Source organism: Notothenia rossii, assembly GCF_949606895.1.
Source record: "Notothenia rossii genome assembly, chromosome: 1".
Classification (NCBI taxonomy): Eukaryota; Metazoa; Chordata; class Actinopteri; order Perciformes; family Nototheniidae; genus Notothenia; species Notothenia rossii.
In genome coordinates this window covers 23,599,197-23,616,461 of record NC_136912.1, presented here as the reverse complement: position 1 = coordinate 23,616,461, position 17,265 = coordinate 23,599,197, and the positions used below count along the sequence as shown (strand labels likewise).

Genomic DNA, 17,265 nt, shown 5'->3' with positions numbered 1-17,265 from the left:
CACACACACACACACACACACACACACACACACACACAGGCACAGCACAGAGGCACAGAGGTTACACACCATGCACGGCATCATTGATTTTCTGTTAAGGACCGCAAGAAACAATCAGTAAACAATTTACTATTCAGCAAACGCTTATTTGAATGCAAAAAGATTAAAGTAAATAAAAACAGTTTTTCAAAGTCAGATATAAAAATCCAATCAGTTGCTCGTGACTAAATGATTCTGCATTTAAGCTTCGAGGTAGTCTTTCTAAGAATTTACAACTCATCATTTTCATTTTAGATGAGAGAATCAAGTAATTGTTCCGTCATGGAGGGCAAGGACACTACATAATACGCTTTGAGTGTTAGGCTACATTCAAGACCTTTAGTAGAAGTATATTATAAGTCGCACAATACAATTATTTTTGCTTTGACTTATCATTAATAAGTAATTATTGATTACACAATGTAATGGTTATAACTAATGAAACAATATGCTTTAAGATTAACAAATAAAATGAGTTGTTCATCACCAACTACCCGGTAAATAGCTTTGAAGGTGGTTATAAATGTTGTAGGTTGTTCCAAAATATGTCAATGAATCAAAGTGCTTTTAAGGTTGAGCATATTTCATTGATCGATTTGTCTGCTATATTCAATAAAACAACCAAAGGCCAAAGACACAAGGCTGATAAAGGGGATGACATGCACCAAAGGGCCTCGGGTAGTGTCCTCACCATGATGTTGTTGTGGATAAAGCCCTTGCGGTAGCGGGCAGGTTTGAGGTGGGGGTACTCTTCAGTGCTGGTGACCTGAATGTTCCACACACGTCTCCACGCCTTGTACAGCTGCAGGTGAACTGGGTACACACCGGAGTGGTGAGGGGCCACAGCGTAGCCCATGTCCACTGGGATGTTGTGCTCCTAGAGATGGAGGACATACATACGCAGAGACATATATGTGAGGGTTATATACATAAACAGAAGTTATGGCGCATTTACAACTCTGACAGAGGACATGGTGGGACATAAACACCGGGCCCAACAGTCTGACCTTGTACAAGAAGCGCCTGGTTTGTGTTTTGTTTGTTACGACGGCGGCCTTCGGGTTGAAAATAGTTTGTGTGAGCATGTGTATGTGTGGGAGTGTGAGGGTGGATGGTGCCGGGTGCATCTTGCAGACTGATGGTGTTGTCCTTCGCTCTGACACACACCTACACACACTGTCAAAGCTAAGCATCAGCGGTCAGGGGATGAGGGAGTGGAATGTGTGTGTGTGTGTGTGTGTGTGTGTGTGTGTGTGTGTGTGTGTGTGTGTATGTGTGTGTGTGTGTGTATGTGTGTGTGTGTGTGTGTGTGTGTGTGTGTGTGTGTGTGTGTGTGTGTGTGTGTGTGTGTGTGTGTGTGTGTGTACAACAGAGGTGAGGGATCACACTTTATGATCGCGTTCACCTTCAACATCATGAACCAACCCCCCTCTCTGCATTGTATGTGATATAGGGCATGATCCTACAGTTTGGTTGAACTCAGTCACACATCTGCTAACAAAGCAAAGGAAAAGAATGCAGAGGAAGGCTAGAATAACTTGGTGGACTTCAGATAAAACTGGGCTCAGGTGTGCCCATCTGAATAAGTGCATCGCTGCCCAACAGGGATATTAATGTCGTTAGTTTGTTTTTTACAGCGGAGAATTAGCACTACACTCTGTTCAAACATTCTTCTTCGCTGACAGAAATACAACTATTTTCCGAGCACCGGCTCATAAAAATGAGTTTATATGGAGGTAATTTGCGTTAAGAATGTAATTCAACATATTTGTGCACCTTCAAGACATTCACAGGTTTGCTTTACAGTATTAGCTTGTGAAAACTAAATCAACAATTAGACACAGGAAAGTAAACCAAGTTTACAATTTCAACACCAAACTTTCCGCCCTACAAAATGTTTTTATGCAATGTAAACAAAGAAGCATTTTTATATTTCCTGTAAAGTAGTTCATGTAACAAAGTGTATTGTTTGTGTTAGAATAGTTCCAGTGATTTGACCTGCAAACTTCATCTCAGCAATCTGCTGTAGCAAAGAAATAGCAATTACTAACAGCAACAGACGTCCTTGAAGAAAATGCAATCATGGGAAGCGAGCATGATTAAAAGGACACACACGAACAAAAATGCAACAATAGAACAAACAACTGCAAGAAATGAGTGTGCGTGTCTGAGTGTGCGCATCCATCTCACCAGAGCGAACTCCTTGTTGAGGACCATCTGCTCCAGCAGCGATGACTCGTTGTGGAAGAGGTGAGGCTGCATGTGGCTCCACATGTGGGGGAACCACCAGAACTCATCCACATACTTTAATAGTAAATCGTCTCCCTCGTCCTCCTCCACCGTGCCTGCACACACAAAACCCACACATGGTCACGCACACACAAGGACAAAAGGACATGGAACAATGTATAAATGCACACTTCACGTAGATAAGGAGCATATTATGGACCTTAGCTATAGACAGCTTCACAGTGGCATGATGGTATATCATCACTAAGCAACTAGGTTGTTTTAAGGTTGGGTTGCTAAATAAGGTGGCGGTCTGATACCATGGTGACAAAAAGTCATGCCATAGCAATAACAGATGCCATGGTAATACGTTATAGTCCGTATCAGCTATTTCCTAATTATAATTATGTTCAGTCACACATCTATTATTCGTCTTGACTGTATCTTACTCCTGTGTTCTGCTGCTTCAGATTTAGACACTTTAACTAGAAAATCAATAAAATCTGTCCTTGAAACAACAACAAAGCTTAGAATGCACAGCCGTGTGTCACCTCATCACACTTACGCCTTAAAGGTTATTTCTTTACTATTATTATAAAGGTAAGTATAAAATATGTATCGTATTCTTTGTATTTCATTGTACTACAAGCTATATCAACTTCATTACTACTACTACTATCCTGTCTGACGATTGTCCTGAAAGTATTTTCTTGCTTTGGTAAATGTTATTTGGTAGATTAATTAGTGATGACTTAGGGTGTAAAAGTCTTTATTATAAGAGATGTTGTTAGTGTAAATAAACATGGACTGTAAATGCCCATATCTACATTAAAGTAATGTAAGAGACATTTATTTTACACCGGTACATAATAACATCAATTATAAAGCCATGTTATTTGATGAATATGTTGAAAGTTAGTTGTACGGTTTGTTTAGATACACAACATTGATATAAATTCAATCAACAGTTGACATTTGGACAGTATTGTGTAACCTTTCATGTTTCAAATACAGATTTGCCACATGACCATCTACTGTAAGAGAAATAGTGCTCTTTAGACTTTATCATAAAAATAGATTACTTATATTGAGTAAGCCAACATCATATCATGTTAGATTGGTATATAATTGATGGAGTGTGCTTGGTAAAAAAAATTCAAATTCAAATTCAAATATAAAAAACAAGTGAACAAAAAATGGATAGCTCTTATAAAAGGCAAACTATTTGACCTCTTGTATAAAAACCAACCTAAATGAATAAAGTAATGTGTAGTGAATGTCCTTTATATAAAACATCACTCTAACTTGTATATATATATATATATAACAAAAACCTTTCTAGACATGTTTTTGAAAGCATATTTATATCTGTTAGAGTTACTGTATACATTTTACAAGGGTGTGTATATTAAGAAAACAAATACAAAGGACACACCTGTGTGGTAGAACTTCCCAGAGAAGCCCAGGTTGAAGGTGAAGTTGGAGATCTGAGAACGAAGCTGTTTCTGAGTCTCAAGGAGAGCCTGCAGATAGAGAGATGTAGAGAGATGTAGATAGTCAGATAGATAGTCAGATAGATAGTCAGACAGTTTATCAGGTTTATCTATCCCCAGTCAAAACGTACACGCACAAACACCTGAGACGTCTGATTCAGCTTCTATGCTGTATAATTGAGTGAACTCTGGTCCCGGCTTAGACAACTATCATGATGGCTATGTGGACTCATCAGTGCATATAATATGGTTTGAAAATGGCAGTCACAGACATGCTGTTACACACAGTGCGTCTCATTATTGTGTTCTGTTTTATTTGTGCACCACGTTTTTCCAGTGGCTGTGCCTGTCCTTAAAGTTACCTCAGTCTCTGGGTTTCAATACTTGAATCAGGATTTTCTCCACTTATTTAATGACTTCATTAGTTTACTGGCCTTTAAACAAAGACTCTGTAATGAGTGTTAACTAAAGACAGTTGCACATTGGCACACACACTCACACACACTCACACACACCGACAGTAATGCGAGTTAATGAAGGTCAGTGCATTAGTAGCCTCTGGAGGGTGGACTAATGACCCCCGCACACACTCCTCCCTTCTCATAATTCTCTCCATCCATCCCATAACACTAGCAAGTAAAACTGTGCCCCCCCCCTCTCTCTCACTCCTCTCCTGCCTCCTTTCTTTCTGATTCTCCCTCTATTCTTCCATCTTCCCGCTTCTGAGAACCTGCAGTCGCCTTTCTGCCCCCCTTCCCCATTTCTCTTCACTCCCCCCCACCCTTTTCTGAACCTCCATCTCTCCCTCGCTTGCTCCGTGAAAATGTCACATTCTCAGGAGACGGGGCTGTTCTAATTTGAAAGGAAGGCTGAAGCAGCATAGAGGAAGGAGCGCTCTCACTCCCTTTCTAAAACACTCTCCTCTTGCTCTTTCCTTTGCGTCTTCTTACTATATTGTTGCACTTTTCACCGTTTTCCCCCTTCCACAGGTATTTTGTTTATTTATGAAACTCTTATAACTCCTTGTGTATTTAGGTCTACACGGTCTTTCTGTTTGGTTATGTGCCGCATCACTATTAACTATTTTTGTTATGCTGCTTTTAATCGTTCCCCAGGAACCCTGCCTGATTTAAGAGACCTGAGCAGCTGATGTCAGAATAAGGAATCGGTTCCAGGCAGACTCTCACTCTTTCTCTCTCCTCCTATGTGTTTGTGTGTGTGTGTGTGTGTGTGTGTGTGTGTGTGTGTGTGTGTGTGTGTGTGTGTGTGTGTGTGTGTGTGTGTGTGTGTGTGTGTGTGTGTGTGTGTGTGTGTGTGTGTCCTAAACAAAATAAACAGACACATGCACACAGTGTCTTCATTAGCTCTAATCTAATGGTGTTGAAGATGGCTGCATGCTGACAGATGTGCACAGCTCCCTAATCTGATCCCCTGTCTCCTCTCTTATGACATCCTCTAAATCTTACACAAACACACACACACACACACACACACACACACACACACACACACACACACACACACACACACACACACACACACACACACACACACACACACACACACACACACACACACACACACACACACACACACACACACACACACACACACACACACAGGCCAATGTGTGAATACAGAGACACAAGATTTAAATTAAGTTTATAGCCGACTGCTTTGCATTGTAACTCAATATACAGTACACTCCCCGATGCACTTGGTCGCAATGCATTATTAACGTTTGTTGGTATCTGTAAGACTCAGTGTAGGTGTGTGTCCAAGTGTGCAGTATATTAGTTTAAACACCTCATTTGTATTCTGCTACCTAACACCCATAGCAGAAAACAGAAGAGCCACACAGAGGACCAACCTTTGAGATGCGTCACGGCCACAAGTGACCCTACAGGTGCTTTTGCATGTTTTAGCCCTTTTACTTTCGCAGTGAGCATTTTATCAGCTTTATTTCTTTCTTGGGAAAGTTCTATGTTCTTTTGCAGCAGTGCCATTGTGAGCAGAGAACAATTGTTAAAGCTCATTTAGCTGACAGATCCAGAGCACCAAAAAGAAAACTCTCAAATGGGCCAGTTCTCACATTAAAGACGTTGTTGTTCAGCAGCCAACGCTCAAATCTTTCAGTGAACAAACAAACAAGGGCCTTCTCTGTTAGTAACCGAATAACTTAATATATGAAACTTTCACAAGCTACAAAATGATAACTGCAATGGATCATCTTTCTCAAGCAAGTTTTAAGTCTCTGCAAAGTTTTTTTTCAAAACATTTATTTTGAATGGCCTACATTTAATAATAAACAGTTTAGTTTTGTACCATATACTGCTGATAAATTGAAAGGACACTACTGACATGTAATCCATTTAAATATTTCAAAACAAGGTTTTTTTATATTTCAGCACTTTCATTTATTTGACCTTTTCAAACTGTTTGAGATTTGATGGTGAATGATAACTTTATTTAAATCTAACCAATAACTGACACTAATGTTACTTTAATGGAAACAAAAACATGTTTTTCTTAACACTAGAACAGCCAATGGGTCAGTTTTACTTTAATCTTTGATTGTATGTAACTTTTTTTCAATAGAATATTAAGGTCTCCCAGTCCGTGACTTTTCCTGAAAGGGTGTTATGTAGCACCCTCTGTTGTTAAAAATGGTCAATATGAAGAGAGAGAGAGAGAGAGAGAGAGAGAGAGAGAGAGAGAGAGAGAGAGATAGAAATAGAGATAGAGATAGAGATAGAGATAGAGATAGAGATAGATGGATAGATAGATATACAGATCGATAGATAGAGAGGGATAGAGAGTGTTTTGTTACCTAAACAAAACACAAGTCTAACACCAAGCGTTTAAATCAGCACTGGTAGCGATATTTTATACTTCATGCTATCTGCACAAACTATATCATATGAAAAGCTGAGAGTCCATAGATTCTATTGGTATAAGTTTCATCCCTGTGCGATCAAAACTCACTGTTCTACATGATAAATAAAAGAACATTGCAAAATCAATAGCGGGTAAATTTGACCCGTTGGCGGTTTTAAGTATACAGCGACCTCTGGCGGTTCTAGTGTTAAAAGGCTTTGATAGTGTGAAAAGTGAACAAAAATAGTTTTGCAAATAATTAAATGTAGTGTAAGCATGCTTAAGAGCCATTGCGATTTGTATGGTTGCTACATTTCTCTGCTTCGGTAACATTTCACTCACAGGTTCTTCAGACCGGAGATAAAAAGGTTTACCTGTTTCGATTGTTCAGGCCATTCAATTGGTCAGCAACCATGTTAATAGATCAACCCGTCTGCACCTACTCTTATCTATAAAGCAGATAACCACTGACAATGGCGATTTTAATGGGGATGATATCAAAGGGTTGTCTTAACTGCATAATATTCAAAACACAACCACAGCACTGGTATATCAATAGTTTGTCAAGACCCAAACAAAAAACCCAAATCTTGTGCTGGGCAAATTGTGGCATTTTACTGCCTCCCTTACTGACCTGAGTGTTGTCTTTAGAAGCCTTTCTAGAAAATAATAGGGGGCCACGGTGGCTCATCATAAGGTGGCAGCACTGTGGAACTAAACTATGCCCAGCAATAAAAAAAGAGTGATATTGTTTAACAGAAAAAACAGCACTGAGCATACGACAAAACCCTAGCTCCATCTCCAAAGGACAATGAAGCCCCCCCCCCCCCCCCCCCCCGCCGGTGTTTTTCTGAGGGTGGCAGCAGATCCAGAATAATGGATGGGTTTAAGCAATATGAAGCCAATCTGTCCACTGGATACTGAGCTCAAAGCTTGATATTGTTTTGAAATGGCCAATAAGAGATACTTAAAAGAAGGGGGGATGTGGATTAGCACGAGGTGGGACTATGTAGCATTCGATCTTGACAATCCTAGTGATGAAGGTAAACACACAAATGGATTAGCAGTTAGTGATAGCCCTTATTTCTGTGCCCAATCCTACAGCTGCCTCACACTGCGAGTGTCAGAAGCAATGCCAGTTTGTTTCTGTGTTAGAGAAGGCGACAGTGGTTGTCGGTGTGTTCTTCCATGTGTGTGTGGTAAGCACTAGAAGAGGTGCCAGCTAGATGTTGGGGTTCAAACAGATGGGAGACAGGCATCTGGACAGCTGGCATTCACTGCCTTTCACAAACCCTTTACACCAACCACCTCCCCACCATATCCCCATTCTGTCATTCTCGCCTTTGCAACATTTCTTACAGCTTTTCTTTTCACAGCCTTAATCTAGACTGGGAGATATAAAATAACAAGATAAGTAATTTGCGAGTTGGATTTCATGTGCAAACAGATTTAAAGGTGTGCCGAAAGGAATGAGGAAAACATTTACGGGGTTTAAATGTCATGGGAAAGCAGGTCAAAGTTTTTGAATTCATCTAAATTTGTGCATTTGTTTGTGTCTAGTTGTTTGTATCTTTACATGTAATGTGAAAGCTAGACCAGCAAATGTAACTGGGCCATGCATCTCTATTTGATGAGCACAAAGAGCACTTTACAAGTTAATGTCAGTCTTGCTTTTGCTTACTCTCATCTCTGTCCCCATTGCAGCCTGCTTGTCAGATTCAAGTCAGTGTAGCTTTTTATATTTGAGCATTTTACAAAACCATCTTTTCACTTGCATTTACAGATTCAAAGGTACTTGTGATTGCTTTGGCATTGCGATACTTATACTAAATTCTTCTTGGCAGCCCCTCAAGGATTTTGAGTTTCCGTGATTGCTGTGACCGCAAAACCTGCCTCATTTTGTAGAAGGAAATGCATGGAACTCTGCCACATTTGGAGTTAATTTGGAGTAAAAAAAAGAGCACTGACAAAAAATTAATCAAACAAAAAAAGTTATTAATGAACTTGTTGACAGATGCTTTAAGAGAATATTCATTAAAATGACACTGCCAAGATACATTTCATAACCCTTGATTCATAAACATGTAACCACCTTTTTTCTTTATAATAACGTAACTGTAAAGATTCCTCTTCCCTGCAGGGCGGCCTTAGATCATTTCTCTTGACCAGATCAGGGGGGCCAACGAGAGCAGATGTCAGGACGATGCTGGAAGCAATAACCTGTTCTTTTCTTCTGTGATCTGTCACCACCTACAACTTTGTAACTTTAAAAGCCATTAAGATTTAACACTAAAGGTCCCTTAGCAGGGGTGACAGCCTTGGCCATGTGTTAAATGAATAATGTCGCCTGACAAATACAAATGTAATTTATAAGCCTCATGTAACAAAAGAAGTCTAATTTTCTCCCATTTCCTTGTACGCCTCCAGTGGTTTTCAAATATTTTCTCCACTTTATATATGTTTTATTCATTATTCATGTAATAGCATTTGGCAAAGTAATAAACTGATATGGAATGAGCTCAGTCTCAATGACTTTAGCGGCATTATATGCATCATACTTAATGAGACTGCAGAATTAACTCTAAGTAGCGCACAATTAATTACAGAATGCTACAAAAACAAAATCGTAATTGAAGTCTAAAGATTGCACATTTTGTGACATTCCTTTTTTTGTTTTGTTTTCAATTTCATGCCGTCGCCAGACCAAAGTGATCGAGAAAATATACTTAAGCCCAGAATGTCAAGTATTCACTCCAAATGTCCCTGCCCCATTATCCGTTCCCTTTAGTCCTACTTTACTCAGTGCAATGCAGCTATATGTAGAAAAACAACCTTCTAGCTGGAAAATAGGTTAAAACAGGTTTACTATTTAGCCCCAAAGGCACATTTGCACTTTATGGATTATTAGGCCACATGAGTAAGCAGTAATTATTTGACTTGCCAAATTCAACAAAGTAATGAAAGTGTTCAATGGCCCCACTGTGTCTATAAAAACACATGTTTCAGTCGTAATTAACCAAGGACTTCTTTGCAGGAGCAAAAAGAGACACACTGAAAAAAACATATAATGTGCAAAATGCAGGGGATTTCTTCTGACACGGCGGCAGTCAATCAGTAGACAATCTAAAAATGCACCCACACAAATATGAGGAGGATTTGCAAACAGAAGCTATAAATATTCTAAGTATGTGTGCGTATCACTGAGCCACTACATTCTTTTAGGTTACAAAATAGTCAGTTCTAATAAATGCAACCCCAAAAGAATGAGTCTTGGCACGGTATGTGTTTTCACATGTGTGGGGGTCCACTCAACTCAGATGACACCGCTTAAGCAAGCAGAGAGCAAGTAAAATAGTTGAAACGAGTTGAGAGAGAGGTCTAGGGGGGAATACAAATAGGTCGGAGATAGTGATCAATGACTCAGGCAAGGAGGGGGTGAGGAAGGCAGTGAGTGGAGGAGGAGGAGGAGAAGGAGGAAGGGGTGAAAGGAGGAGGTAATAAAGAGGGATCTGAAGACGTGCATCGGACACCTCCCTAACGACCACTCCGAGGCAGACAAGATGAGAAAACCTGTAGGCATGAATTAAAAAACACAAGCACCGGCATGCGCAAATCATTAATGGGAGTTTTTGACTGGCATCGTCCCTCATTTTGAGAAATGTCATCCGTGGGGTGCCTCCCTGTGAATCATTTTAATAGAGAAAATACAGCCGTGTGTGTGTGAGTGTGTGTGAGTGTGTGTGCAGACATGAGGGGGTGTAGGTATTGTTTGTCACCAGATGAACTCGTGGGGTGAGACTAATGAAGAGTGCAGAGGAGAGGAGGGAGGCATTTTAATTGGCCTCTCTATGCCTCACTCCCCTCTCTTCTTCTCTCGGGGAGAACAAGAGATTTAATGTTGGTGTTTCGGAGGTAAGAGGGGATTTCTAACAATGGCCCTGCAAATGCCTTGTCCTACTAATTGGTCAATAACCCATCATGTTAGACATAAGCTGTTCTTGGAGCACCAGGGATGAGAGAAGCTTTACATTTGCACATCATCTGTCATTCATAATGATTTTTTTGCAATGCGCTTGTGCTGCGTGTCTTGCTACTAATTTGCTTATTACAAAAAAATTAATTCTGCAATGCAGGAACATGTAGAATTACATATTCAGACCTGTCTTAACATAAAAGTAAGGTGATATCATGGAAGAATTTGCATTTATATTTCCGGAAATATATATTTTTTGTATTGCCATGATGGCCATTAGTCACTCTGTTCTGACCATAATGTCGTCCAATCACCAGATTATGACAAAGTGTACTTTGTGCGAACGCATTGCTGCAAAATTACAGTAAGTATTGAGTACGGCATCATGTTTAATAAAAAGATGAAATGTCTCTCACCTTCACCTAAAAAGCTAGATTTGACACTTGGTCATCTAATATGAGTCATCCTTTCAACGGCTTTACAACGACACCTTGCTAGAAGTAAGAGATGCTCACCTATGAGCTTAACAACTAACCGACATGATTTACTAATCAACCTTCCCCTCTATCACAGAAAGAATGTAAGAAACGTAGACACGATAACAGCAAGACAACCACACATTATTTAAACAGCAGTGACCAAATACGCACACATGCACACACTTGACATCGATGACAAAATGTGTCGCTCCTATAGCTAACACTGAACACCAAAAGGTGTCATTTTGAATCAACTCATTAAATATTGGACCGAATGAACGAAAGATCAAATGTCCAATCAACAGCTAATAACTTTGTTGTGGATGTTTATTGACGTAACATTATTTTACATTTCTCACTTAAAATGTGCCTTATTCAAACTGTAATCTGACAACTCTACCCTAGGCTCTCTCTGAGGGGAATGGCTAATCACCATATTCCCGCTCCCCTCCTCTTCTTTCCCATTTCCCTTCAGCATTTTGTTTCTCTGAAATCGCAAAGTTAGCTGCTAGCTCTTCCCTTAGGCTCCATTCTCTATCTTTCCCTCCCTCCAGTCTTTCTTCCCTTCCTCCCAACTCTTCCCTTTTTCTACTCTTGTCTTCCTCACTGTGATTGCCAGCTATACTGAAGGAGAGAGAAGCAACGTGGAGGTAGAGTGAGTGTTTCAAATGGCATCACCCTCTTTTTCTGCCCCTCACTCTCTCCACCTCTTCCTCCATCTGCTTCTGCTTCTGCTATGGCACTGGTTCATCCTCATGTATATTTATGGTACAAAGCTGAAGAGTCAGGCAGACTTAAAATGAAAACTTCAACTAGAGAGGGCTTGTGTGCTCATTTTGTGAATGTTCTTGAGCATCGGTATGTGTGTGTGTGTGTGCGTGCGTGCGTGCGTGTGTGTGTGTGTATGTGTGTGTGTGTGTGTGTGTGTGTGTGTGTGTGTGTGTGTGTGTGTGTGTGTGTGTGTGTGTGTGTGTGTGTGTGTGTATATGCACTCTCTTATCCTTTTTGGACTCAAGCATCCTTTTTATATTCAAGGGTGGAATTCCTCTCCACTTCACCACCCACTGCCCTCCTGTTTTCTCAGCCTCCCCATTTCTGTCACCACCTCCCCAAGATTCAGTCACAGACAGGTGGTTGTTTTTTATTCCGCGCCTGACGGGACAGGTGTCAACCTTTGACGGGAAGTGACATTCTAATCTAAAGAAGTGATTCGAAAAAAGACCCACACAGAAATACACATATATACACACACACACGCACATCTCCCTATCATGTATATCCTGTGGCTGCAGAAGGACGGGCAGACCAGATTTAGCTCATGCACATCAGCGCAGAGAAGCATAAATCGCACATATTTTCTCACAATTTTCTCTTAAATGGCTCTGAGTGAGGTCGCAGTGGGAGAATGTGACCGCCGATTTCAAACAAATTCATCTTGCAGAAGCGTCTCATCTACACTTCAGCAAACATAAGACGTTTTTTTCCCCTTTAAAAAAATAAATAATTAAGTTCCTACACAAATTGGGGTTAGAATGTATGTATAAAACGTGTGCAAACACTATATCTGCGTGTGTGTGTGTGTGTGTGTGTGTGTGTGTGTGTGTGTGTGTGTGTGTGTGTGTGTGTGTGTGTGTGTGTGTGTGCGTGTGTGTGTGTGTGCGTGTGTGTGTGTGTGTGTGTGTGTGTGTGTGTGTGTGTGTTTGCTCATGCAGGCGTGTGTGTTGAAACAATGGCTGTCTTGAGAGGCGGGCTGCATGGCTGACTCTCCTTTGGTTTCCATAAGAGGAGGAACGTGGGAAAAGAGGAATAAGTGCCATTCATCTTTTCACTGGCTCATTCACTACCTCGCTTTCTCTCTTTCACTCCAAGTCTTTGTTCCCTTAAATGGCCTCTTCAATTCTGGCTAAACCTCCATTTGAGATCAATTCCCTCTCGCTGTACCCCAACACATATGCAATTGGCACACAACACGCACAGACATAACACAGGCAGGAGCTTTTCCCAAAGTCTCTCCCGTGCCTGAGCTAAAATCCTCAGGAATAAACGTAAGCTCAAATATTTTTGCTTATTTGTGTGCGGACTTAAACAGCAATATCTCCTTGATCTTATTTTCACCACTGCACTGGCATCAATTACTGTTTTTAGAATTTTAATCCAACACCAATGACACCACATATGCTCTCTCTTTTCCCCTCTGTCATTCAATTATCACACTCCCATCAACCATCAATACCTTCACATCCTTGGTGTTCATGCGTGTCCCTTCCTTCCCCACGAAAATGTCATCTACATCCACCAGTATGTGCCGGTCCAGACCCAAAGTAAGTTTCCTGTCAGTGAGGTAGGAGATGGCATCCACCAAAATGAGTCTGTGGAGCCAATAGCCCAGTCCCTGGCCAAAAAGTACCCTTCTCACCCCATCGAAGAGTCCCATGTCCTGCACCACAGTGGCGTGAAGGCCTGAAAAACCAAGTCCTGGATTATCTCCACTGTCTGCCCCTGCTACCTCCTTGGACCGTGCATGCAGCACAGCCTGATAGGTGGAGTGATTGGAGGAAAACGAGGTCCAGTCCTCCCCAGGTAACGCCCCTCGATCTGCTCCAGGCTTGGTCAGGTGGAGGAGAGGTGAGCTAGAGACCACACAACAGTCCCAAAGTGCCTGGTTGGTCCTAAGTACCAGTGGGAGGCCTCGGAGTTTGAGGAGCGGTGGGGAGTTCTCAGTTGAGCGGTAGAAACCAATGATGCCCACTCTGTACTCAGTGCAGTATTGATGCAACAGCTGTCTGTTCCATGTGTCCGCATGTGCATACTTTAAAAGATTTTCATAAATGATGAGTGAATATCTGCCGCGGCCTTTTTCTGTCAGCGGCGGAAGGTCGCCCTTCCCTGAGGCGATCTCCATGCGAAACTGGAAGTGTGCTGACTCCAATATAGCCACAATGTCCTGACCCAGCTGGGAGTACTGGGACTCCACAAGCACCAGCACTAGTGGGTCGGTGTGGACATGTGTGTGAGGGGGGTTAGGGGGGTATGGGTTTGGGAGTTGATGATACGGGGAAAGTGGCTGGGAACAGGCAGGTTCTGGGGATTGTCCAAGCTGCATGGAAGGGGAGGAGTTGTTAAACAGAAAGTAGGCAGAGAGGAGGAGGGAGAGGAGACAGCAGGAGGCCAGCAGGAGCAGGAGCCTACGTAAGTGGCGGCGGAAACGCACAGCCACCGTCATTGCAAACTAGGGAGGTATTGTGCGGAGGAGGAGGAGATGTCTTAATTTAGTTTGATGGAGCCTAGAGAGTGTGAGTACAAGTTGAGGAGCCTAAGAGATTGTCTTTGCGTGCGAGAAAGGAGCAAAGCCACTCAGGGGTGTGTCATGTCACCATGGCAGGTGGAGAAGGGAGTTGTGCCGGATGTTGGGGAACAAAGGTCTTCATTGAGGAAACACAGTTGAGGTACTCTCCTTCCAATCCTCACAGAGGACTCACGCGCAGAGATGGAGAGAGTGATGATTAATGCCTGCAGAGAAAGGGGACAAGGAGAAAAGAAGAAAGAGTGCATTTTTGGGGCAAGGTTGAATAGTATGCATTAGTTCTCTGAGAACCTGCTCGTGGGAGTGCATGTATAGGTTGTGCCACTCTGGGGGATGTGAGGGCACAGCTGGTATCTACAGAGCTGATTGAAAACAACTTGCATCCTAAGGGCTTATCCAACCTCTGGCACACACACAAAAAGTGACATCACAGTTAAAAGCACAAACACAACAAAAACGTGAATCCTCACAACTAAACAACAGCTGGCTGTGCGTTAATGTAGCAATGTGGGGAGGTGAATGAGACTTCCACTAATCAGTCCCATAAAGCTCTTTGGAGAATTACTCTAATTGCGCAAAACTAGGTGCACTTCTGTCCTATTTCTGAACCTAATCATCTGAAATACCACAAAATTAAAGTTGGAATCCTTTTGCCAGGAGCACCAATCTGGGGGGAGCCTGTGACAGAACAGAGGAAATGGAGAGCAAGAGAAAAGTGCAAGAATAAAAGAGACAGAGCAGAGAGGAACAAAATGCAATGAATTATAGAAAGAGACAAAAAAGACCAGGATTAGCATCTTAATGTATGTGCCGGGAGCCAGGGAGAAGAAAAAATCCCACAGCATTTCTTTCTCTCTCTTTTTCTCTCTACGCCTCACTCTCCCCCTCTATCTTTCTACACCCCCTCTTTCTCTTCTTCTGTCTGTTTGAATATCAATAGTCTTCTCTCACGTTCCCCATCCTTCTCTCCTTGTTCCTCGCCTTTAGAGAACATACGCAAAGAGAAGGTCATAGAGGAGAGACAGTCATATTCCTTAAATATGATACCAGAAAATGGAAAAAAGGAGAAGGGAAATAATTCACAGCACTTTTTTTATTGCCAACAAAGAGGAGAAGGTAGTATTTTTTATCACAATTGTAAGATCTTAATTGGTACTTGAATTACTACTCTAATTATGTTGGAGATCATCTTTGGCTTCAGAGTTTCGTTACAAGTTTAATATGTGGATATATTCTCTAGCAAGAAGTTGCGTGTGCACTTAATCAATAGAGGAGGTGAATTGTAAGTATATTGGAAATTATGAGAAACATAACAACTAAGTGTTTTAACCTGTTACAGGGGGTATGCCTGAGTCTCTATTAAAAGCCACAGGAGGGCGCTTGAATTAGCTCAATAACACGAGAGACTTATCGTGAGAGTTTTCCTCTGGTCAACTTAATAACTAATACTTTAAAGCATGTAATGTAAAAAAAAGCCTAATGATCGAGCAAGAGATGCATGAAGCTTTCCATGCTATTTTGTGAAAAACCTGAAAAAAGTTTTGCTCAATTGTAAAACTCAAATTGTACTAAAATGTTCCTACACTTCAACATCGAATTTGTTTATTTTAGTCGTTATATAATATGAATAAATACAAATTCATATTTAAAACGGGAATCTTTTTTTAAATATAGTAGGCTACTCGAGCAAAGTTAATATAATTAGATTAACAGTGGCCCCCAGTGTTAATTCTATTTTATTAACTCTGGATGAGTATATATTTGTCAAGTATAGGATAAAAATGTTTTGAAAAAAATTGAAGGAAGAAAACATTTCGAGAATTGTTTAAAATGTGGGGATGAATCTCTAATGTAAAAGAAAGCGACTTGCAGCGTAAACATCGCTAGCTATTACCATATTAATATATTAAGTCACTAAACTAACAGCAGGTAATTCCAGAGAGTTTTCCATCCCGCTTCCTGACGCTGAAGTTTATGTTAAGAAAATAACACCGACTCGCCCACTTACCTCTGACCGAGGCTGAGGCGCTGCGGAGCGTGGAAGAGGCGTGCCGGCGGACCGGTGAGTGAGAGGCTGCTTCGGGTGGGTCCGGGGCTCCGGTCTTGGTGGTGCACCACTCCCGTGTATTTTGGATGCTCAAGCGTTGTGCCATCTCCCCCCTCTCTCTTTCTCTCTCTCTCTCGCTGCTTCTCCACTAGAGCAGCAGATGCGGGAAACCGGAATGATCGGCTGTCCTCCCCCCTTTCATCATTCTTCTCTTTCTCTAAACTCTCATCTCCCCCGCAGTCTTCTTCTCTCTCCCGCTTTGCACACTTCTCTTTTAATCTCTGCTTTTTAAAATAAAGATTAGCATACGGGGATGGACAGAGAAGCACCGATAGCACGCCGCCCGTTAACGACTGACAGCCGAGCTTAAATGCTGTGGTTTAAGAGCGCCTGCCCAAGTGGAGGCGATCGAGAGAGGGAGGGAGAGAGAGAGGTGGTTGGTAGGAGGGAGGGAGAACAAGGGATAGGTAAAAGGAAATAAGGGGAGGGGGCTCGGTTTGATTGACACAAACAGCCTTTTTCTCAGCAATCACCGGCCAAGGATGGTAAAAGCTCACGGCCCGTTAGTTGGTGTTAGTCGGATGGGGGATGCGCACCGGTGCAAGTTAATGGCGCGCCTTTCGGATTCCCTCTCGCTCATTGCACAAGTTGTATCAGTCAAGGGTAAAAAGAAAGAAAAAAAGGAACACTTTCACTGTAACTGGTGTAAAATGGCATTTCCACATTATCAAGAATGGTATCAATCATGTGGATGAATACAAGACATTTCTGATATTCTCTATTCGAATTGCACTCATTCATGCCAACATGCAATTCAGGCCTAT

General features: G+C 41.7%; 1 protein-coding gene across 3 annotated transcripts in view; it reads right to left on the bottom strand.

The window, feature by feature from the left end:
* Window positions 1-16,813, bottom strand: part of ndst3 (N-deacetylase/N-sulfotransferase (heparan glucosaminyl) 3) — a 43,731-nt gene extending 26,918 nt beyond the window's left edge. For 2 of the 3 annotated variants that reach the window (XM_079653977.1, XM_079653975.1), the window contains exons 1-5: window positions 16,403-16,813; window positions 13,324-14,600; window positions 3,704-3,791; window positions 2,230-2,384; window positions 731-916 (exon numbers count right to left, since the gene is read on the bottom strand). In XM_079653977.1, coding sequence (XP_079510103.1) covers window positions 731-916; window positions 2,230-2,384; window positions 3,704-3,791; window positions 13,324-14,313 — 1,419 coding nt within the window. In that variant the 5' untranslated portion in view covers window positions 14,314-14,600; window positions 16,403-16,813. Of the gene's footprint in view, window positions 1-730; window positions 917-2,229; window positions 2,385-3,703; window positions 3,792-13,323; window positions 16,362-16,402 lie in introns of those variants that run through there. The other variant, XM_079653976.1, reaches the window with a different exon arrangement.
* Window positions 16,814-17,265: the final 452 nt, after the last annotated feature.